The sequence below is a fragment of the Budorcas taxicolor genome, chromosome 11 (assembly GCF_023091745.1).
Source record: "Budorcas taxicolor isolate Tak-1 chromosome 11, Takin1.1, whole genome shotgun sequence".
Taxonomy (NCBI): Eukaryota; Metazoa; Chordata; class Mammalia; order Artiodactyla; family Bovidae; genus Budorcas; species Budorcas taxicolor.
The window spans coordinates 126,780,382-126,803,331 of record NC_068920.1 but is presented as its reverse complement, the minus strand read 5'-3'; the positions used below and the strand labels follow the sequence as shown (position 1 = coordinate 126,803,331).

General features: G+C 41.9%; 1 protein-coding gene across 1 annotated transcript; it reads right to left on the bottom strand.

The window, feature by feature from the left end:
• Nucleotides 1–11,161: 11,161 nt before the first annotated feature.
• Nucleotides 11,162–18,395, bottom strand: GKN1 (gastrokine 1). The gene is made up of 6 exons (XM_052649681.1): nucleotides 18,384–18,395; nucleotides 14,773–14,826; nucleotides 14,541–14,678; nucleotides 13,476–13,586; nucleotides 11,920–12,067; nucleotides 11,162–11,256 (listed from the first exon to the last, which is right to left on the bottom strand). The coding sequence occupies exons 1-6, from the start codon at nucleotides 18,393–18,395 to the stop codon at nucleotides 11,162–11,164; spliced, it is 558 nt and encodes a 185-aa protein (XP_052505641.1).
• Between the last annotated feature and the right edge of the window lie 4,555 nt (nucleotides 18,396–22,950).

Here is a 22,950-nt window from a genome sequence, read left to right as displayed (position 1 = left end):
GGAGTTTGTGAAACAGGGGAGGTCAATGCAGGATTCTGGGGAATCAGATTCTCAGAGTGCTTCTTGAATATGTCATTAAGTATGTTTGGAGTCAAAGGCAAAGATTGTCTACAGTGGAAAGTCTAAGGGTCATTTCAGTCCATCTGAGCCTGACTCTTCGTGGAGGTGGGGACACGGGGACATGTATGTGCCTTCAGAACTCAGACAGCATACCCTCTCACTGTGGACTCCCTCCTCATCTGTGAAGTAAAACAGGCTGGAGAGGGAGCTGAGAAGGTGCTAAAACCTTTGTCAAAGGGGAAGCAGGACCAACCCTAGGAGTGTGATGAATCTGATGGTGAGCAGGGAGTTTCTAATTGGCAGATTCTCTGTCCAGCAGGGTCCTGCATGGTTTCAGTGGCTGCCTCATCTACCAGGTATCCAGAATGAGACTCATGGAACAGATCAGAGCCAGCTGGATTCACAGAGATGCTCAGCCAAGCCTTGCCTAGGACACCCTACCTAGCTGACTGCCGATGGGTGAAAATAAATGCTTATTATTGAACACAACTGAGATTCTGTGGTTTTTCATAATTGTTGACTAATACAGCGTGCCTAGTTTTACTGTTTACTGAGTAATTTCCACAGAAGAGATGAACAACTGAGGAGGGAAATCCATCTACAGAGCTCAAGCATGAAAGAAAGCATTGTGGATTTGGCTGCCTTAATGTGGTTAGCTAAAGGGCTCAAAAGACCCTGGAAGGATGCTGGTCTCACAGAGATGAACTCTGCCTGTGTATGTGTGTGAGAGGGTGGGGATTGGGATTCCGTACCCTGAAGCTCTACCATTTGATACTCTTCACAATGAGAACAAATGGAAGACTTCACATTCATCTGAGACTTAGTTTTTGGTATTTACCCATAGTAAAACTCTCTCTTCCATATCCTGTGCTTGTGTTTTCAGTGAATCAGATAATGTGAATAAATGTGCTAGAGAAAAAACTGGACTCAGATCCAAACCAGAGACCCAGTCCTGGTCCTCCAGCATTTGCTAGCTACCTGGTTCTGATTGAAAGCTTCACCTTGCTAAGGTTCAGTTTCTGCATGAGCTGCCTGCCCTAACTACCTCCCTCCAAAGAGCCAAACGAGACCTTGGAGGGAGAAACACACACTTTCATCAAACAGATGATAGAAGAACAAATCCATATAGTTCTGGAATAGAGGTTGTTGATGCATATCAATAACCTGGAAAGATGATTTTCAGTTTTCTTACTTTTGCATTTGTGAAGAAAAAAAAAAAAAGGCATGTGGACCTTGTCTCTGTCATTATCTGGCTGCTGTCTGTCCAGGTCAATACTGGTATGGTCACTGTCCCCTGAAACCAGGCAAGACCTGGAGACAGAGACATCAACAGTTCAATTGCCCCTCTCATTTTTTGAATAAAATCATAAATTGGTTTTGAATTTGTCAAATTTTTTTCCTGAACCTATTGACTGATTTTTTCCCCTCATTTAATTTCTTGATGTAATTTGTTGTTGTTCAATAGCTCAGTCATGTCCTAGTCTTTGCAACGCCATGGACTGCAGCATACCAGGCTCCCCTGCCCTTCATTATCTCCTGGACTTTGTTCAGATTCATGTCCATTGAGTTGGTGATGCTCTCTAACCATCTCATCCTCTGCCGCCCACTTCTCATTCTGCTTTCAGTCTTTAACAGCATCAGAGTCTTTTCCAGTGTGCCAGCTCTTCACATCAGGTGGCCAAAGTATTGGAGCTTAGTGTCAGCATCAGTCCTTCCAATGAATATTCAGGGTTGATTTCCTTTAGGGTAGACTGGTTTGATCGCCTTGCTGTCCAAGGAGCTCTCAAGAGTATTCTTCAGCACCACAATTAGAAAGTATTAATTCACTGGAGCTCAGCTTTCTTTATGGTTCAGCTCTCACATCCATACATGACTACCCTCAGTCATGTCTGACCCTTTGTGACCCCTTGGTCTGTAGCCTGCCAGTCTCTTCTGTCCACAGGATTTCCCAGACAAGAATACTTGAGTAGGTTTCCATTTCCTTCTCTAAGGGATCTCCCCGACTCAGGGATTGAACCTGGGTCTCCTGCATTGCAGGCAAATTCTTTACCAACTGAGCCATAAAATCATACCTTTGAGCAGAAAAATCATACCTTTGTCTCTATGGGCATTTGTTGGCAAAGTGACATCTCTGCTTTTTAACATGTGGTTTTGTCATAGTTTTCCTTCCAAGAAGCGAGCGTCTTTTAATTCCATGGCTGCAGTCACTGTCCCTAGTGATTTTGGAGCCCAAGAAAATAAAATCTGTCACTACTTACACTTTTTCTCCTTCTGTTTGCCATGAAGTGATGGAACCAGATGTTATGATCTTAGTTTTTGTAATCTTGAGTTTCAGGCCTCAAGAGGCTCTCCTTTTTCACGTTCAAGAGGCTTTTTAGTTCCTCTTCACTTTCTGCCATTAGAGTGGTATTATCTGCACGATGTGATGAATGATATCTATAAATATTTGAACGTTAAATCACACTTACATCCCTAAGATAAACCCAATTTAATCCTGATGTATTGTATTTCTTATACACTGCTAAAATTTGATTTGTCAATATTTAGTCTAGAATTTGTGAATGTTCAGGAGTGAGATTGATCTGTAATTTTTCCTTTCTATACTATCCTTGCCAAATTTGGGTTTTTAAGTTTATACCAAGTTCTCAGAATATGCCTCCTTCTCTATATTCTGGAAACATTAGCATAAAATTGAAACAATTTGTTCATTAAAGCTTCATAAAAAAAAACAAAAGAACAATACTCCCTCCTATCCCTCATCACCAGAGACAACACAGCCCCATCACAAATGCTGCTTTCAACAGTCACTGGACAGACCCTCAAAGCCCCATGACAAGGTCCTGGTGGGGTCTGACATTAACTCAGCTTCCTCTCCAGCCTCTGGTCGAAGGTGGCATTTAAAGTCCATATAAGACTTCCCTGGTAGTCTGGTGGTTAAGAATTCACCTGCCAATTCAGGGGACACAGGTTCAATCCCTGGTCTGGGAAGATTCCACATGCAACTAAATCCATGTGTTGCAGGAAGGGGGACCCCTTCCAGGGCCCGAAACTGGGCTCTTGTCTAACACTCGGAAATGAATTGTCCGAGGAGACATATGTGCTGACAAAGCAAGAGATTTTATTGGGAAAGGGCACCCAGGTGGAGAGCAGTAGGATAAGGAAACCCAGGAGAACTGCTCTGCCACATGGCTCGCAGTCTCGGGTTTTATGGTGATGGGATTAGTTTCCGGGTTGTGTTTGGCCAATCATTCTAATTCAGAGTCTTTCCTGGTGGTGCATGCATCGCTCAGCCAAGATGGATGCTAGTGAGAGGGATTCTGGGAAGTGGAAGGACACGTGGTGTTTCCTTTCGACCTTTCCTGAACTCTTCCCATTGGTGGTGGCTTATTAGTTCCGTATTCCTTACCAGGATCTCCGGTCATAAAACAACTCATGCGAATGGTTACTAAAGGGCCTGGCCAAGGTGGGTGGCTTCAGTCAGTGGGCTTCCCCTAACACATGCACCACAGAGACTGAAGCCCGCATGCCCTAGAGCCTGTGCTCTGTAACAAAAGAAGCCGCAGCAATGAGAAGCCCGTGGACCGCCCCTAGAGAGGAGCCCTCATGGCTGCAAAAAGCCTGTGTGAAGCAATGAGGACCCAACGCAGCCAAAAAAAAAAAAAGGATATTAACTACCCTCTCGTCCACATTCCTTTAGAACTGAATAACACAGAAATAGAGTAAAATTTTGTTTTAGCACTAGGAAAGATGGAAGGTTGCCATTGAAAGGCCAGAAGCTGACAAGTTTTTGCTACCTACACTGTGATAAAGGACCAGGCTGAGGGAAGTGATAAGCAACCCATGATTCAAGCAAGGGAAATAAAACATTCTGGGAAGAGCACATTAATGGGACAAAGGGCAAAGCCCCCTAATGCTGAAAGTGAGGGGTGATGACACTTAGATGCAGTCAAATTTTCAGTGTACAAATAACTCCAGAGCAGCTGACTACAGCCCAAATGCCAGCTTCCATTGCACTGAGATGGCCTGGGAAAGACATTGCAATAGCAGATTTGAAGTGGAACATCAATTTCAGGCAAAGGAGCCAGTGCCCATACTAACTTCAGCTATACCATTGGGAAAGAAAACATTTGAGACAGTGGACATGTCCAGTGTGACAGGAAGAGAAAACTGACTCCACATTGGATCTCTTTGTTACTTTAACCTTTCTTTTTATTGCTTTTGTTATTATAATAGCTATCTATCAGTTCAGTTCAGGTCAGTCCCTCAGTCTCGTCCAACTCTTGGTGACCCCATGAATTGCAGTATGCCAGGCCTCCCTGTCCATCACCAACTCCCGGAGTTCAGTCAAACTCATGTCCATCAAGTTGGTGATGCCATCCAGCCATCTCATCCTCTGTCGGCCCCTTCTCCTCCTGCCCCCAATCCCTCCCAGCATCAGAGTCTTTTCCAATGAGTCAACTCTTCACATGAGGTGGCCAAAGTACTGGAGTTTCAGCTTTAGCTTCATTCCTTCCAAAGAAATTCCAGGGCTGATCTCCTTCAGAATGGACTGGTTGGATCTCCTTGCAGTCCAAGGGACTCTCAAGAGTCTTCTCCAACACCATAGTTCAAAAGCATCAATTCTTCGGCGCTCAGCTTTCTTCACAGTCCAACTCTCACATCCATACCTGACCACTGGAAAAACCATAGCCTTGACTAGATGGACCTTTGTTGGCAAAGTAATGTCTCTGCTTTTCAATATGCTATCTAGGTTGGTCATAACTTTCCTTCCAAGAAGTAAGCGTCTTTTAATTTCATGGCTGCAATCACCATCTGCAGTGATCTTGGAGCCCAAAAAAATAAAGTCTGACACTGTTTCCACCATTTCCTCATCTATTTCTCATGAAGTAATGGGACCAGACACCATGATCTTAGTTTTCTGAATGTGGAGCTTTAAGCCAACTTTTTCACTCTCCTCTTTCACTTTCATCAAGAGGCCTTTTAGTTCCTCTTCACTTTCTGCCATCTGTGTGGATCACAATAAACTGTGGAAAATTCTGAAAGAGATCGGAATACCAGACCACCTGACCTGCCTCTTGAGAAACCTATATGCAGGTCAGGAAGCAACAGTTAGAACTGGACATGGAAAAACAGACTGGTTCCAAATAGGAAAAGGAGTACGTCAAGGCTGTATATTGTCACCCTGCTTATTTAACTTCTATGCCGAGTACATCATGAGAAACACTGGGCTGGAAGAAGCACAAGCTGGAATCAAGATTGCCGGGAGAAATATCAGTCACCTCAGATATGCAGATTACATCACCCGTATGGCAGAAAGTGAAGAGGAACTAAAAGGTCTCTTGATGAAAGTGAAAAGGAGAGTGAAAAAGTTGGCTTAAAGCTCCACATTCAGAAAACTAAGATCATGGTGTCTGGTCCCATCACTTCATGGGAAATAGATGGGGAAATGGTGGAAACAGTGTGAGACTTTATTTTGGGGGCTCCAAGATCACTGCAGATGGTGATTGCAGCCATGAAATTAAAAGACGCTTACTTCTTGGAAGGAAAGTTATGACCAACCTAGATAGCATATTGAAAAGCAGAGACATTACTTTGCCAACAAGGGTCCATCTAGTCAAGGCTATGGTTTTTCCAGTGGTCAGGTATGGATGTGAGAGTTGGACTGTGAAGAAAGCTGAGCGCCGAAGAATTGATGCTTTTGAACTATGGTGTTGGAGAAGACTCTTGAGAGTCCCTTGGACTGCAAGGAGATCCAACCAGTCCATTCTGAAGGAGATCAGCCCTGGAATTTCTTTGGAAGGAATGAAGCTAAAGCTGAAACTCCAGTACTTTGGCCACCTCATGTGAAGAGTTGACTCATTGGAAAAGACTCTGATGCTGGGAGGGATTGGGGGCAGGAGGAGAAGGGGCCGACAGAGGATGAGATGGCTGGATGGCATCACCAACTCGGTGGACATAGGTTTGGGCTGACTCCGGGAGTTGGTGATGGACAGGGAGGCCTGGTGTGCTGCAGTTCATGGGGTCACAAAGAGTCGGACACGACTGAGTGACTGAACTGTACTGAACTGAACTGAATTTTCAGTACAATGTTTCTATAAGTTGTGGTGGCAGGCATCTGCATTTGTTTCTTGTTTTAATGGAAATGTTTCATTCTTTTAATTGATGCTTACATTTTTCTTTGATGATTTTGGTCTGTTTAATGAATTTTCTTTTAATTCCAAGTTTCCTAAGAACTGCTTGTTTATTGTTAATGAATATCCAGCTCTATTAGGTAATTTTGCTGCTATTGAGATATTTAGTAAGTTCGTTGTCTTTTGATTTTTATTGTGGCAAACTACATTATTGGTTTCCTAATATAAAATCTTTCCCAGCAGATAAACAAATTTGAAGATTGAAGACGGGAAGAGAAGGGGACGACAGAGGATGAGATGATTGGATGACATCACCGACTCGATGGACAACAGTTTGAGCAAGCTCCAGGAGTTGGTGATGGACAGGGAAGCCTGGCGTGCTGCAGTCCAAAGAGTCAGACACAACTGAGGGACTGAGCTGAACTGAACTGAATATCAAACCACTGGCATGGCTAGGGAGAATTTCACATGGTCACATTGTATTACCTTTTCTACACTTCGCTTGATAAGTTTGCTGTCATTCCATTGAGACCTTTTGCATCTATTTTTATGAAAGAGATTGCCCTGTACTTTTCCTTTCCCATACCTGTCACATTTTGGAATTAACTAAATATTCTTATGAAAGGAACTGGAGAGTACTTCTCTCCTTGCCCCCATACATTTGAATAGTTTTATGATTAGAATAATCTATATTTTCAATGTTTGTAAAATCTCGATGTAGAAACTATTTTGGCTTATAATTTTCTTGTGTGAAGTTTTTATGCTTTTCACTAACTCCTTTTCTGGCCATAATTATTCAGGTTTGCTATTTCTTCTTGAATGAGCTTTGGTAGGTTAAGTTTTTAAATATTCAGTTTACCCAAGCTTTCAAATTCATCTGTATAAAATTCATATCATTTTATTGACATCTTAATATTTGTGGTATTTGTAGGTTAGTATTATTTTTATTACTAGTATTGCTTACAATTTATCTTTTCAGTTCAGTTCAGTCACTCAGTCGTGTCCGACTCTTTGTGACCCCATGAATCGCAGCACGCCAGGCCTCTCTGTCCATCACCATCTCCCGGAGTTCACTCAGAATCACGTCCATCGAGTCAGTGATGCCATCCAGCCATCTCATCCTCTGTCGTCCCCTTCTCCTCCTGCCCCCAATCCCTCCCAGCATCAGAGTCTTTTCCAGTGAGTCAACTCTTTGCATGAAGTGGCCAAAGTACTGGAGTTTCAGCTTTAGCATCATTCCTTCCAAAGAAATTCCAGGGCTGATCTCCTTCAGAATCGACTATTTGTGGTCAATTTTACCTAAAGCTTGTCAATTGTCTGCCTTCCCAAAGAACCAGTTTTTGACGTTGTTGAATTTTTCTAGTGTTTGGTTGTTTTCTATGTTACTTACATCTGCCACCATCTGTGAAATGGAATATCTCTGGCCATATCAATCAACCAGAAATGTCATAGTCATCAGCGATTTCAGGGCTCCAAATGTGAATGAGAGCTCCCCCAAACGGAAAACAATGCCTGTGATCCAGCAGATTCCCCACCCCTCACCTCTACCCCCACGGTGACTGCTAAGGAGCTGGGGAATGCAAGAAGCAGCCATCTGCTGCATCTGCCACCCAGTAAGGTGAACAGGAATGGAGGATGTAAACAATTAGGAAATCGGACATGGCCCCAGATAGCAGAGGTGCATGTGAAAGGAATGAATTCAGTGAGTCCAGAGGCTTGCACCTTCCCATGCACAGAAGAACGCTAAATTCCTTAGCTAGGTATCTGGTTTTCCTTACTAACAATAGTCTTTGATGTTCAGACTGCCTGCCCGCTTTGTTGCAAACTTGTATATAGCCTGACTCCCTTTCCTGCCTGTAGGAGCAGTTTTCTCAGGGTTACTGAGATGCTGCCCCCTGGGTTCAGAGTCCTTAATATGCCCACCAAATAAAACAACTCTCTTATTTACAGGTTGTGCCTAATATTTTTTAGTAGACTTATCCATGTTATTTTTTTCCTTCTACTGATTTTGGGTATTTTGTTGCCTTCCTTTATTTTTAAAGTTGAATGGTTGACTCAGTTTTTAGCTTTTCTTTTTCTGTAAAATGAACATTTAAAACAGTAAGTTGTTATAGCCGCTGCTCACAAGCTTTTGACACGTAGCATTTCCATTATTGTATTGTTCTAAATAAATTGTACTTTTCACCATGAGTTTTTCTTTGGCTCAAGCATTATTTAGAATTATGTTGCCTAATTTCAAAACAAATGAGGCCATCTTGTTTTATTTAGAGGGGAATGCTTATAATCTCTTAATTAAATTGAGGTCTGTAAAAGTGTGATCTTTTTGATAGCAATCATTGAATGTTTTTGAGATCGCTTTATGCCTCAGCATGTGATCAATATTTGTATATGTCCCATGCCGTCTATGGGGTTGCACAGTCAGACATGACTGAGGCGACTTAGCAGCAGCAGCATATATGCTTAAGAAGAATGTGATTTCTGTAGTGTTCTGTATATATGTTCATCAAAATAAGCTTGTTATTGTTAATTACATTCATTTTTCTTAACTGTTTACAAGTAATAGAAAAATGTGTTAAAATCTTTAACAGTATACTCAGATTTTTAAATTCTCCTGAAATTCTTACAGTTTTTCTTTCACATATTTGATAGTGTATATAATCTAAAATGTTTACTTCCCATTGAATTCCATTTCTTATCCTGAAATAGTGATGAGACAATTCTTCTAAGAAAATGAGACTCACTGGTTCACTTAAGTCAGCTCCATGACATTTTGTCTAGTTGGGGAGTCATGGTTTTCTTTCTCTCTTTCTTGCTCATAGGAGGGCAGTATGTAAGACTTTTATTTTTAATGGATCTTTGACAGGTTTCCACATCTCATGGCTTCAGGGTATTTTGGAAGTTCTGCTCTGTTGGTAGCACACCTCTTATGAAGATCAGTGGAATAGAGGCAGGAGATAGACGGATTCCAGGCCAGGCATTTACAGCTGGCCTCCTGTTCACACCTCATGAGGTGAGAAGACGAGCTCCAGGTTGGACATTCATTACCAGCCCCCTGTTTATAGTTCCTGATGCAAGAGACAAACAGGCTCCAGGACTACATATTTGTGACTGGACTCCTGTCTCTATTTTGAGATCGACACGTTAATATAAAAACCAGCAACGGAAATAGAGTAAATAGCTGGACACTGGACATTTTTATGGCAAGGACAGAGTGAAAGTAAACCCTGTTAAAAGAGCAGGAGGTTGTATATTTTCCATCCTTGTGGCAAGGGAGACATTGCACATGCTCATAAAGACTCCTTGGGGGACCAAAGGAGGTAGCAGCATCCCATAATATGTGATGATAATATTCCATAGGCCTCTGGGCTGGAATCCATCTTGGAAAAAGCTTGCACAGGCATGTCAGGGAGGGTCTTAGGGTAGGTCAGGTGTGAAAAAAAGAAATCAGATAATTGGTTAGAGACAAACAGAGATCCAGAAAAACTGCCCCATGTACATAACTTCACTGCCTCTTTGCTGCACTTCTCCCCACCAGGAGGGGTACTCACATTCGGCCTCTCTGGGTCTGCATCTCTGTCTTGCTTCCACATTAACTAAGCAAACCACTTCTCTGTGTGCTCTCCCACTTGTGCTATGTCTCTAATAATAAACTTTGTACTTGCATGAATAGTTTTTGCCTCTGGGATAAATGCATTTTTTTTGCTGGGGGCAAAGAAAAATAGCTTCTAGCCTCTAGTCTTTGCTGTCTGGTGGCAAGGATTCCTGTTTTTCATACAGGCTTTCCAGATCTGATGCTTAGGCAGGGAGTTAGGACCTCACTTCATGCCACCACTCACTGCTGCCTCGCACCAAGATCAGAATTGTTTCAGAATTTAGAGAATTATAATTTTTCCCAATAAGGGCTGGTAAATATGGGCATTTTCCCAATGCCATTTCCACCATTTCAATGTCCTTAGTTTTGTTTGTTAGGTTATTTAGGGATGTCTTATACAAAGACATGGTAATGGATTAATATCCTCTTATGGCATCCAGGATATAAAAAACATATGTGGGAGTAATTTTTAAAAATGAGCTGTAGTTTCATATTAGAACACACACCAATTGGCACCTCTGTTTTCTCTGAGATTATTCTTCAGTGGAGACCTCAATGTTGTGTGTGTACCATGTGACTTCACTCCCCTGCCCATCAAAGAGTGGAGGCTGTGGGCTCTTGAACCATGCATTGTGAAGAAAATTTGGAATATGGATTCAAAAGTATGAGACTTGATCTTGTGAGCTGGAAAGACACAAAAACATGGGAGATGGGGATGACATTCTGGTTTAGCCATCTTCTGCCATGAATACAGAGAAAGTCATCAAGATGGAAAGAAGAGAGGAGTTGAATTTGAGAGGAGCAGAGAAGAACTATATGTGGTTTCAGAGAGAAGGAGCCTTGGGTCTTGGAGCCAATATAGTTCCAAGACCCAAGTCGTCTTCTCCTTTTCTTTCTCTAAGAGTAATTTTAGATATTCTAATATCCTTGCAATACCCTCTCCCCTCTTTTGGCTTATGCTACTTTGAGTGGATTTCTGTTGATCTGAAATGTTACTATGCACAGCAACTATCGGGCAGTCTTCAGAGCAGTTGGATGGTCTTGGAACTATTCCCAGAGCTGTGGTTAGTAGTGTCTGAGGCAGCTGAAGGGGCTCTTTATAAGGGACAGGTACTGAATATAGGCTAACAGTTGGGTCTAATGTACTTCGACAACTTGCTGCCACCATAGAGCACTTTTGACCATGAGCTTTCCAAATAGAAATACTAAAGAATTTTAGTATAAACTGAACTCAGTGCTAAATAGGTTTATTGACTCTTAAGGAAACCAAACAGGACTAGAAGAGAACATTTCAGAATGATATGATAAACACCATTAGAACTCACATTTTTTAAAATAGAATATTCTGATGACTAAATCCACAGAAACTTTTTTTTTTTTAGTTCTCCATTGCTTCTCCACATAAGGAAATGTTCAGAATCCAGAGTATATCAACCTTGAAGCACTTTTCTGGGTACAGAATCAGGTTTGCTCCTGATAAAAAAAGAAGAAAGCACTATCAATGCCTTTTCAAGGACCCGTTTTTGGGGGGATGGTGGTGTGGAATGTTGCACAGTTCAAACCAACTCTGCAATAATTTCAAGATTTAGCTAGCTAGCCATAAATTAACCAATTAAGAGATCTAAAAAGTTGGTGTTATATTCGGTCCCTGAGTGGACACTCTGTTTCTATGTAAATTATTGTTTGAATGCTCAGAATTGGTGATTGTTTGAGCTATAAAAAACCAACAGATTCTATCAGCATTCTCCTTGCATTTAGTGATTTATGCATTTCTTGAGTTTACTCTAGATTCACCCATGAAAGGAAATATTTCAGAATGGTTAAAAATCACAGAATCCAGAGCCAAAATACTTAGGAATGACACAGGCAAGGAGTTTGTGTCCTCTTTCTGTGCCTGTTTCCTCATCAGAAACTGAGAATAACAATAAAGTCTATCACATAAGACTGGGATCAGAAGCAAACGAGCTAACTCACCTAAAGCCCATTGAATGGTGTATGGCACAGAGCAAGCACTACTTAAGTGTTAGCCTTGATCACCACCTCCTGAGTAATTTGTGTCCTCTGTGGACAGGCCTGAAAACAGTCTGACAATCCCACCAGCACTAACTCGGAATGCGCAGTAGGGGAGTTCCTCACCCTGAATCTCTTCAGCCATGTATGTTGGAATCCCCTTGCACATGGTAACAACGGATTCTCCAAACTGGTCCAAGTTGTTGACTTTGTCAGGCTTGACTGAGTAGATCAGGCTCTTGGGAGGTGGTCCCTCTGGTCCTCTACCCTGAAGCTGAGTGTGGGGAAGACAGGTGGCAAGAAGGAGAGAGAGGAGTGTTAAACCCAGTGGTTTGTTGAATTTGGGAGTTGGATACAAGGCCAAGCAGAGACATTGCTTTGCCAACAAAGGTCCGAATAGTCAAGACTATGGTTTTTACAGTCATCATGTATGGATGTGAGAGTTGGACCATAAAGAGGGCTGAGAGCCAAAGAATTGATGCTTTTGAACTGTGGTGCTGAAGAAGACTCTTGAGAGTCCCTTGGACAGCAAGGAGATCAAACCAGACCATCTTAGAGGAAATCAACCCTGAATATTCATTGGAAGGACTGAGGCTGAAGCTGAAGCTCCAAAAATCTGGCCACCTGATGCGAAGAGCTGACTCATTGGAAAAGACCCACCTGATGCTGGGAAAGGTTGAGGGCAAGAGGAGAAGGGGACAACAGAGGATGAGTTGGTTGGATGGCATTACTGACTCAATGGACATGACTTTGAGCAAACTCCAGGAAATTGTGAAGGACCGGGAAGCCTGGCATACTGCAGTTCATGGGGTCACAAAGAGTAGGACAACTGAGGGACTGAACAACAACAAGGCCGACAGGGCATATTTCTTGGCTATAATTTTTCTATTATCAAAATGAAGAAGAACCAGTTACAACCCTGTATATCTCAACACTTTGAAATGTCCTAAGGGATTTAGCTGATTCAAAACATCAGCCTTTCATAACAGCCTAAGTCTGAGGGTAAATTTACACTGAAGGTTGTAGCTCATTTGGTCATTTTATATTTCTTGGATTGAGCTATATGATAGTTTCTGAAAATGCAGTTTGTTTTCTTTCCACTGTCAGTGAAAGATACCCACTTATCAGTTATACAAATATAAACTTAGGCTGACATTTTAGTGACAGTTTCCCTCTCCCTGCCCACCACACCTAGGGTTACCAGATAAACTACAGGACACCCAGTTAAATTTTGATTTCAGGTAAACAAAAGATCGTTTGTAAGCATGTCCCAAATATTGCATGGGACATAGTTAGGCAATAATATTATCCACTGTTTATCTGAAATTCAAACCTAACTAGGTATCCTCTATTTTTGTTTGTTAAATCTAATAACCCTAACCCAACTCTTCTGGGAAAATGGCCTTGAAGTGTGGAGGACTCCCCTTGATGTGAACAGAGCTTTGTTCCTCCCATAGGAAGAGTGAGGTGTTCTGATCAGACTTCAGAGGGGCCGGTGTGAGTCTCAGCATTTGAGTGTGATGGCAGTTGCCTCTCCTCAGGCAGTTCCAACTCCTCTTCCCCTTTTGTGCTGCACAGGACAATGTACTATGTGGTCAAGAGGGAGCAACTGTGACCTTCTCATTGTTTGTTGAAAATCATAAGACCCCTCGAGCAAAGAATAAAATGATTTTTGCTTTTACCTTGTTTTTCTTGGCCAGCATACCAAGGGCTTGAATAGAGGGCATGACTTCCTTGTTCATTTTGTGCACAATGCACGACTTCTTCTTAAAGGATCTGATTACAGCAAAGCCCTATTAAAGAAGATGGTGGATGGTAAGCAGTATGTTCTCCAAGATGTCTTTCTCATCAGAAAATTAGTTTCACCAGCAGAGGGAAATGGAATTGTGAGATCACAATGAACTGAGATAAGAGCGCTGGATCTGGCCCTGTTTTGCAATCATATTTATTGCTGACATTTGTAAGCATAGATCACAAACTCTTTGAGGGATAGACGGTTGAATTCACTCAGATTCTAGCCCAGCAAGAGTCTCCCTACATGTTTGTTTTGCCGAAATAAATTTTAAAACACTATCATATTTTAATCTCCTTTGATCTTCACAACATTTCAAGGAAGCTAGCAGGATAGTAATTAGTTTTCTAATTGACCAGATGATAAAACTGAAACTACAAAGAGTTGCCTTTTCTAAAGGACAAGTTTTGTTAAATATAGAGCTGATAATTGCAGAGTTAGGTTTTCTAACTAGAGCCAAGTGGGTATTATTTTTCGTTGTTTTTTTAGGTGCCCTTACATTTAATTAATATTGTTACATACATTTACTTTGGTTCTTTTGAATTATAAATGAAATGCCAATTTCTGTCTTTTTAGGAAATTGGCAATAGAATGATGTGGACTATGGTTTGGCAACAGTAATATTATGAAGGTCTTTCATCTTTATTGAGGGTTTCTGCAGATAAGGCCAAAGGATATTGCACTTGTGTTATAGCCTCATACCATTCACTGGATTCTAATTAACATTCATTGACTTGAATTTTAACTTACTATTTGAAACTTATTGACAGCAATTTTATCTAGGAAGTGAAGCTAAGTAAGCAAAATAGACACTTTTACTTATAACTCTCTTATTTGCAATTAGAATTTACATAAGTTTTTTTTATACTTTTTATGGTTAGCAAACAGTTTTCATTATTGTTTAAAAAGAAATGCCATGTTTGCAAAGAACAGAAATTGCATGTTGACTACCTACACTTCCATAATCCCAGAGGGAATTCCAGGAGCCCCATCCGTTGTTATTGTCAATATTGGCCACGCCATGTTCATTGTTGACACTCACTGACTGCTGCCCACTTCCACCACTGTTGTTGTTATCATTAACATTGATATCCTGAAATTTACAAGAAATTGACAACGATTTAATACCACTTTTCTTTTTTTTTTCAAATGCATTTTGGTAATATACTTTAAAAAATGAAACTTACATAGTCAGCAAGAGTAGGAGTCAGGAAGATGCCAAGAAGTCCAGCAAAGACAATCTGAAATCACAAATAACACTGGTTTACTGTTAAATGTCAAAACGATGTCCTCATCATCTTTTTCTAGCTAAACTTATAAAAGCTTATAAAAGTTTATAAACTTATAAAAGCTAAACTTATAAAACTTACTAAATTTATTACTCTGTTGAGTGATCTGTCTTTTCTTCTTCTTTGATCGTCAACGTTTTTAAACCGTAGAAAATTTAATGATAATGTTGAATTGTAGGTTAATTACAAATAATTATGTTGATTGTTTCAGAATTTTTAATGTAGGTCTTACGAAAAACTGATGAAGTATAAGTATATTAAAAAATAGCGTTGACACTGAATAGCGTACATGGCATGGAAATGGTTTTAAGTTCTGAGAAGCAGACCTGAAAATGAATTAAGATAACTTTCCTAATGTGGTCTAGAAGTCAAATAGGACTAATTTCCAGATCAAATTATTGACCTGAATGCTTTCTTCTCTTCCTAGACCCCCTAATCTCAAAAGCAGTCTTTTTATTAAAAACATTTTTTATTGTGGTAAAATGCACATAATATAAAACATATTATTTTAACCATATTTAACTATATGGTTCAGTGACACTAAGTACATTCATATTGTTGTTCCTGTTTCCCCTTCCCATCCCACCCCCAGCCCCTGGCATCTATCAATGTACTTTTTGACTCTATGAATTTAACTATTCTAGATATCTCATGTAAGTGGAATCAAATAGTATTTGTCTGCATCTACAAGGCTATTGTTTTTCCTGTGGTCATGTATGGATGTTAGAGTTGGACTGTGAAGAAGGCTGAGCGCCGAAGAATTGATGCTTTTGAACTGCGGTGTTGGAGAAGACTCTTGAGGGTCCCTTGGACTGCAAGGAGATCCAACCAATCCATTCTGAAGGAGATCAACTCCAGGATTTCTTTGGAAGGAATGATGCTAAAGATGAAGCTCCAGTACATTGGCTACCTCATGTGAAGAGTTGACTCATTGGAAAAGACTCATGCTGGGAGGGATTGGGGGCAGGAGGAGAAGGGGCCAACAGAGGATGAGATGGCTGGATGGCATCACGGACTCGATGGACGTGAGTCTAAGTGAACTCTGGGAGATGGTGATGGACAGGGAGGCCTGGCGTGCTGCGATTCATGGGGTCGCAAAGAGTTGGACATGACTGAGTGACTGAGCTGAACTGAACTGAACTGTGTATATGGAGAAGGCAATGGCACCCCACTCCAGTACTCTTGCCTGGAAAATCCCGTGGACAGAGTAGCCTGGAAGGCTGCAGTCCATGGGGTTGCTGAGGGTCGGACACGACTGAGCGACTTCACTTTCACTTTTCACTTTCCTCCATTGGAGAAGGAAATGGCAACCTACTCCAGCGTTCTTGCCTGGAGAATCCCAGGAACGGGGTAGCCTGGTGGGCTGCCATCTATGGGGTCACACAGAGTCGGACACGACTGAAGTGACTTAGCAGTACTGTGTATATATATATTTAAAGCAATGGATTAGTAACCAGCTTGGATATGAATGATGAGAAGCCAAAGATGGAGTATCTGGCTATCAAATGTGCTTAGTAGAAGGGAAGTCAATCACTGTCCCAGGATACCTGGGTAATCACACTTGTCACTGAGTACATGATACTGGTAATTCTGGGTCCCTATGTTCATTTTCTTTGCCTGGAACAAAATGGTTTGAGACCTGCACTAGTGATTCAACATAATTAAAAAAAAAATGTTTGATGTATCCCCTGATAGTTTAAAAAGAAGGATGAAAAAAATCAGATGTGGAAGAAATTTTAAAGATCTATTAGTACAACATTATTCTTCACAGATGAGAAAATGGAGCTTCAGAAGTTGAGTGACTTGGCCAAGGGTGTACCTTTTGTTCATACCACAACTGGAAGAGAAATCAGATCTAACCTGTGTCTGAAGTTCTTTTCTTTTTTTTTTTTAACCTTCTTATCATTAGCACTTATTTCCAGAAAATTATTTCACACTTGTAACTCCATTATGAAGCAGAATCTACTGTCATATATTTTAATGTTTAGTATGTCAAAATATGAATGTTTATTCACCCTACTCTAGCCCTTTTGCATCCTGTATCAGACACACAGCATCACTGGTTGCTTTGGCAGAATTTTGCTGTCCATTTGCTACTCTCTCAGCCTTTCTGAGAGGTTCTTCTGTCCTTTCTCTTCTCTGTGCCAAGGATTAGACCAACGAAATTGTGAGCACCAGTCAGATATTTAGCAAATTTTCTGGTGGGCTATGAAGGGGATTCTTTGGCACATTTTTCCCACTGCTTTTTCCTCTTGTCCTTCAGCTCTCTCCCGGGACTCAAGCTAGGCCAAAACTAATGAAACTCAGGCCCTGATGTCTCATTGCAAAAATTCATTGAGAGACAAAGTGATAAGAGGTGGAGTTGTTAGGATCCAGAGAGAAGCCACTCTTCAGGGTGTGAACCATTGCCAAGGGCAAGGGCTGGAGCCACGGAATTAGGCCTGGCTAGGTTTTGTGAGGGGGTGGAATTCAAATGCTAATCAGTGGGAGGATCATCCCTACCATTGGGGAACCACCCACTCCTCCCTCTTTTGACCTGCCTTGGAGCTGTCCTGCCACCTCTGGGTGTGTCTGTTGCCTTATAGATTGGGGATTAAGGTTTACTTGAATTTGACTTGTCATCTTAGACCCAAGTGATTTTAATTGGTTTACATTATACCCTTGTGCTATGTCATTCTTTCAAAGGTTGTGTTCTGCCCCCTTCCCTCCTGTTTCATGCTCTTTGCCTGAGCCCCATCCAGACCCACAAGGTTGCCTCTACAATCTTCTGGAGAGACAACCAGAAAATAGCTGGCCTTGGGAGGGAAATACTCTATAATATCCAACCCCCTAATTCTACCCAGTTAGAGAAGGCAATGGCACCCCACTCCAGTACTCTTGCCAGGAGAATCCCAGGGATGGGGGAGCCTGGTGGGCTGCCATCTATGGGGTCACACAGAGTCAGACACAACTGAAGCGACTTAGCAGCAGCAGCAGCCTGCTAACAAATGAGATGATGAACTAGCTTCATGCTTTCAGTGTTTTCATGAATACAAGACTATAGACAGGGTTCAAGGCAAAACTCTTCTACTTAGAGATCCATTTCACAGGAGGGAATGTGACAGTAAGTCTCTCACTAAGTTATTTTGATAATAAGCTTTTTATCTTGCCTGAACCTGCTCAGTAGTTTTTTTTGTCAAAAAAGGAATTCAAGAATGTAATGAAAAATCAGATATTTTCTATAGAGTTAGCAGCTGTTTGCTCTGTGCCCAGATCTGAATCAACAGATCCAGAAAGCAATTTTTTTTAAAGATAGCATAGTATAAGATGCTCTGACTAATCCCAGTATAATTATCCTTTTCTATGGAGATGCTTATAAATGCCATGATTCCATAAAAAGGGATTATTCTTATTTCTACAAGTTTTTCCATGACAGTGATATTATAATAAGAAGCATACTCCCACTTAGCTGAGAATATTAGCAGTTTCCAATTATAAGGTAATAAATTCAAAAGGAACAATCTACTCACTGTGAACTTCATCTTGACTTCACCAAAGCAATGAAACCGAGATGACTGGTATGCATTCAGATAAACAGTGTTCTCATATTTGTACTTGGCCAGCTTTACTCAAGCTAGGTGTGAACAGGTGGGGCCTAAGGCTTATCTTTCTCCATTTTCCATATCTGTGCCACATTCCGGCATACCAGGAAGCCTTTTGGAATATCCACCTGGTTGGCAAGGCATTTTGACATGGAGCTGATCTGACTCACTATATGTTGACATTGAAGATATCAAAATGAGCAGTATGATTGATGACAACTTCTGGTCCAATTGAAGCCGTGGCTGTGGGTATTTTATACATTGATATTACTGAGATTTAGGAAAACAATTATCCCTAAAATCAAACAAGATAAGAAACTATGGATCTTGCAGAGAGCAGCTCGTGCAAGAACGTGGCATGGCTTCCTCTTCGTACCTTCAGCTGAGCCACTGTGATGTTTTTGCTTGGGCTAAGACTGAGCGACTGAACTGAACTGAACTGAAGCTGTTCTATTAGGGCTTCCCAAGTGGCGCGGTGGTAGAGAATCTGTCAACGCAGCAGACACAGGAGAGGTGGGTTGGATTCTTGGGTCAGAAAGACCCTCTGGATTTGGAAATAGTAACCCACTCCAGTATTCTTGCCTGGGAAATCCCATGGATGGAGGAGCCTGGTGGGCTACAATCCATGGGGTTACAAAGAGTTGGTCACAACTGAGCATGTGGGCGTGCAAACATATTCTATTAGCTACTCCCACCAAACCTATATCTTTCTCTGCAGTCCTGAACTCTCTCAGTGACAGGACCATACATCTGGTTAGAAAACTAAGGACCTCTCTGTGACTCTTCTTACCACCACATACAGTTAGTTACTAACCCTTGTTGTTTCATCTTAGAATTGACTCTGAACCCTGGCTTTGTCCACAGCTTTGTTCACCTGGTCTTTTACAACAGTGATGTAATGGACAGCTCTGGTTATCAGTCTCATATTCCAGGGCATTTTCTCCATTTTCCCTAAGGCCGGTTTTCTAAAGTATTTAAGTAAACTGACTACTACTTTGAATCTACAAGATAAACTTCAGGCTCATTGGAATGGCACAAAGGGCCCTTTTTAATAAGATTTCCAGAGCCTCTCCAGCTGTATCTGTCACTCTATGTTAAAAATCTGTATTTGAGCCACACCAGGGTTCTCACTCTAGTGGAAACATTCAGGATGGTTCATACCTCTCCGCCTTCCTTCATACATGCTGTTCCTTCACCCTGGAGTGCCAACCCTTGCTTTTATCTCTAACTGGTAATTGTTATTCATTTTCCAGGCCCAGCTCAAATATCACTGCCTCCATCACATCTTCTCCATATCCTGGGGCTAAATCTTTTTCTTTTTTTCCTAGAACTCTAAAAGGGATTCTTGTCCTTTGACTTGTTTTTAGATAATTAAATTTTCAGAAATGATGTTAACATAATCTGTTTTTGATGCTTTCATCAGAAGCAGAGAGTAGATATTGTCACTTGGACAAACAAGTAAATGCTCAAAACAATCTTGGAGGTGAATTAAAGTCTTAATTTTTTTTCCTGCTCTCTCTTACAAATGGAAGTTAGTAAATTAAATTACTGAAGAGAAAAACTATACCTCATGAATCACTGATCTATAAATTTCCCCTTGGGAAACCTTCCTGAGCCCATAGCTATACTTCTATGTATGGACTACAATCACAGGACTGGGTTATGTGGTTATAAAGCTTGATCACTATCCACATCTCTTTCAGAATTTGGTTTGAGTGATTTAGTGTAGCTGTGGTAAGATTTTATGTTTTTAATATGTTCACTAATCTTTTCCAAACTTTCTGTTTAACTGCAGAAGATCAGGAAGCCTGGGATAGAGGCAGAGATCTGTGGAGTGGTCTTCATCTTCTTCACGTGCTGTCACGTGACTTTAAAGGCAGAGAGGACAGCGTGGTGTCTGTACACTCAGCCACGTGTAGTTACTTTGGTACGTGGCTGTGGTATCTAGGATATGTTTTGCATGCCATATCTTGCGAAGGATTGGAGGTTGACATATTTTCCTCTGGGCCTATGGAATGCTGGTCTGGAAGATGCTCTACAGTGAGCAAATAGTTAACTAGCTAACTAGAGTTCAAGGTTCAATAATCTCCCTTTTAGGGACTGACAACTCACATTTACCTATAAAATGTGCTGAGGAATTTGTAGAGGAGAAATCCATGTCATATGGTTTCATCCAGATTCTCCTAAACTTAACTGACCATAGAACCTGGTTTATCCTTTTTTCTTTTATTGATTTATTTTTCCTAATACCTATTAACGTTCCTGGGAGGCAACTTCCTTAGGGAGACAACAATTGTGCTGCCTCCGAGAATGCATCTTGGATTTGACAATAATTCATCCTATATATAATATTATATTTCAGTGGCCTCAAAAATCAGAAGAACCTCTTCCTCTGTACTTTGTGTGTGCTGTGCTGTGCTTAGTCACTCAGTCATGTCCGACTTTTTGTGACTCCACGGACCGTAGCCCACCAGGCCCCTCTGTCCATGGAATTCTCCAGGCAAGAATACTGGAGTGGGTTGCCAAGGCCTCCTCCAGGGAATCTTCCCCACCCAGGGATCGAACCCAGGTCTCCCATTGCAGGTGGATTCTTTACTGTCTGAGCCACCAGGGAAGCCCATGAATACTGGAGGGGGTAGCCTATCCCTTCTCCAGGGGGTCTTCCTAACCCAGGAATCGAGCTGGGGTCTCCTGCATTGCAGGTGGATTCTTTACCAGCTGAGCTACCAGGGAAGCCCATACTTTGTGTGAAAGTGAAAGGCACTCCGTTGTGTCCAACTCTTTGCGACCCCATGGACTATACAGTCCATGGAATTCTCCAGGCCAGAATACTGGAGTGGGTAACCGTTCCCTTCTCCAGGGGATCTTCCTGATCCAGGAATCGAACTGGGGTCTCTTGCATTGCAGGCAGATTCTTTACCAACTGAGCTATCAGTGTAGTATGTATGAAATATACTCAACTCACCCCACATGCTATATGTGTGTGGGGAGCAGTCAACTCTGACCCCAACACTAGTTTCATCCAAAAGTCTGAAGGAAGTGGGAATTCCCTGGAAATCCAGTGATTAGGACTCTGTACCCGCACTGCTGAGGACCCAGGTCCAATTCCTGCTAGGGGAACTGAGATCCTACAAGCCATGAGCAAGGCTCCTGCTCCCTTCCATTCTGAGAGCTATGTTTTATATGTTTCTTGTCTTCCCTTGAGAGAAAAACAGGTGTTTTTGTCACCTCCATAGAACCTAGAATATATATGGCACATATACGATGCTCTATAGGCCCATTTTGGGCTTCCCTTGTGGTTCAGCTGGTAAAGATTCTGCCTGCAATGCGGGAAACCTGGGTGTGACCCCTGGGTTGGGAAGATCCCCTGGGGAAGGGATAAGCTACCCACTCCAGTGTTCTTGCCCGGAGAATTCTAGAGAATTCCATGGACTACATCCATGGGGTCCCAAAGAGTCGGACACAACCGAGTGACTTTCACTTTCAGGCCCATTTTAAAATTAAGAATTAGAAAAAGGAGAGGCTTCCCTGGTGGCTCAAACAGTAAAGAATCTCCCTGCAGTTCAAGAGACCCAAATTCAGTCCCTGGGTCAGGAAGATCCCTTGGAGAAGGAGATGGCAACCCACTCCAGTATTCTTGCCTGGAGAATTCCATGGACAGAGGAGCCTGGCAGGCTACAGTCCATGGGGTCGCAAAGAATCAGACACGATTGAGCAACTAACACACACTGAAAGGAAAAGTTCAAGCTAGAAGATAAAAGATGCACAATATTTATTCATTTCTGATTTTTGGAGCCAGCTAGATAAGTGCTGCCTTGCACTGGCTATGGTAACACAGCAAGGGAGTCTCGGGAGATGGTGTGACTCCAGTGCCCAAGGTCAGTGTGGGGCAAACCAGCCGCTGCGAAAATAAAGGCTCCTCTGCCCACAGAGCTCAATGCTGGGCCATGCCAAGAACAAGGCCCTGTTTTATCTCACAGCACACACACCCAGGACCTCACGTCACCCCACACCCTGTATGTCCAGCTGGGTGGAAGCTCTCTTTGTGTGGATCAAACAGGGGTGTGATATGAGTGTGATATGGTCAGACCACAGATCCGGAGGAAATTTCAGAGCTGTTCTGCATAAATCAGTCTTCTATTTCCCTTCTCTTTCTCTGAGTGAAAGGGATATTTACTTACAGGGCAAATTTTCATCATTAAATATCCTCATTCAAGATTCCTGCTCTGGTGTAGGTACGTAGAGGGGCTGCCCTCAACACCTAGAAAGCCAGAAGGAATCTCATCTTCCCTTTCCTTCTCCCCCATTTTCTGATATTTGGGACTCATCTGGCCTTTAACCCCTGTGACTTCACACTATACTTTCTTTGCTGGAGAGGGGAATCCCCTTCATGCCGAGATTCTGTCTCAGTCTCTCTGCCTCTGTTTTCTTGCTGAACACCAGTCTGTGATGGTCCCACATCAGATGGTTGATTGTGAGATCTGAGCACCCTTCA

Excerpts from the sequence above, each read along its gene's own strand:
- GKN1 (XM_052649681.1), bottom strand. Across the intron at positions 13,587-14,540 it reads CCCTCTGGGATTATGGAAGT|GGCTTTGCTGTAATCAGATC; the intron begins GTAGGTAGTCAA and ends CTTCTTTAATAG. Across the intron at positions 11,257-11,919 it reads CATGGCTGAAGAGATTCAGG|GAGCAAACCTGATTCTGTAC; the intron begins GTGAGGAACTCC and ends TTTTTTTATCAG.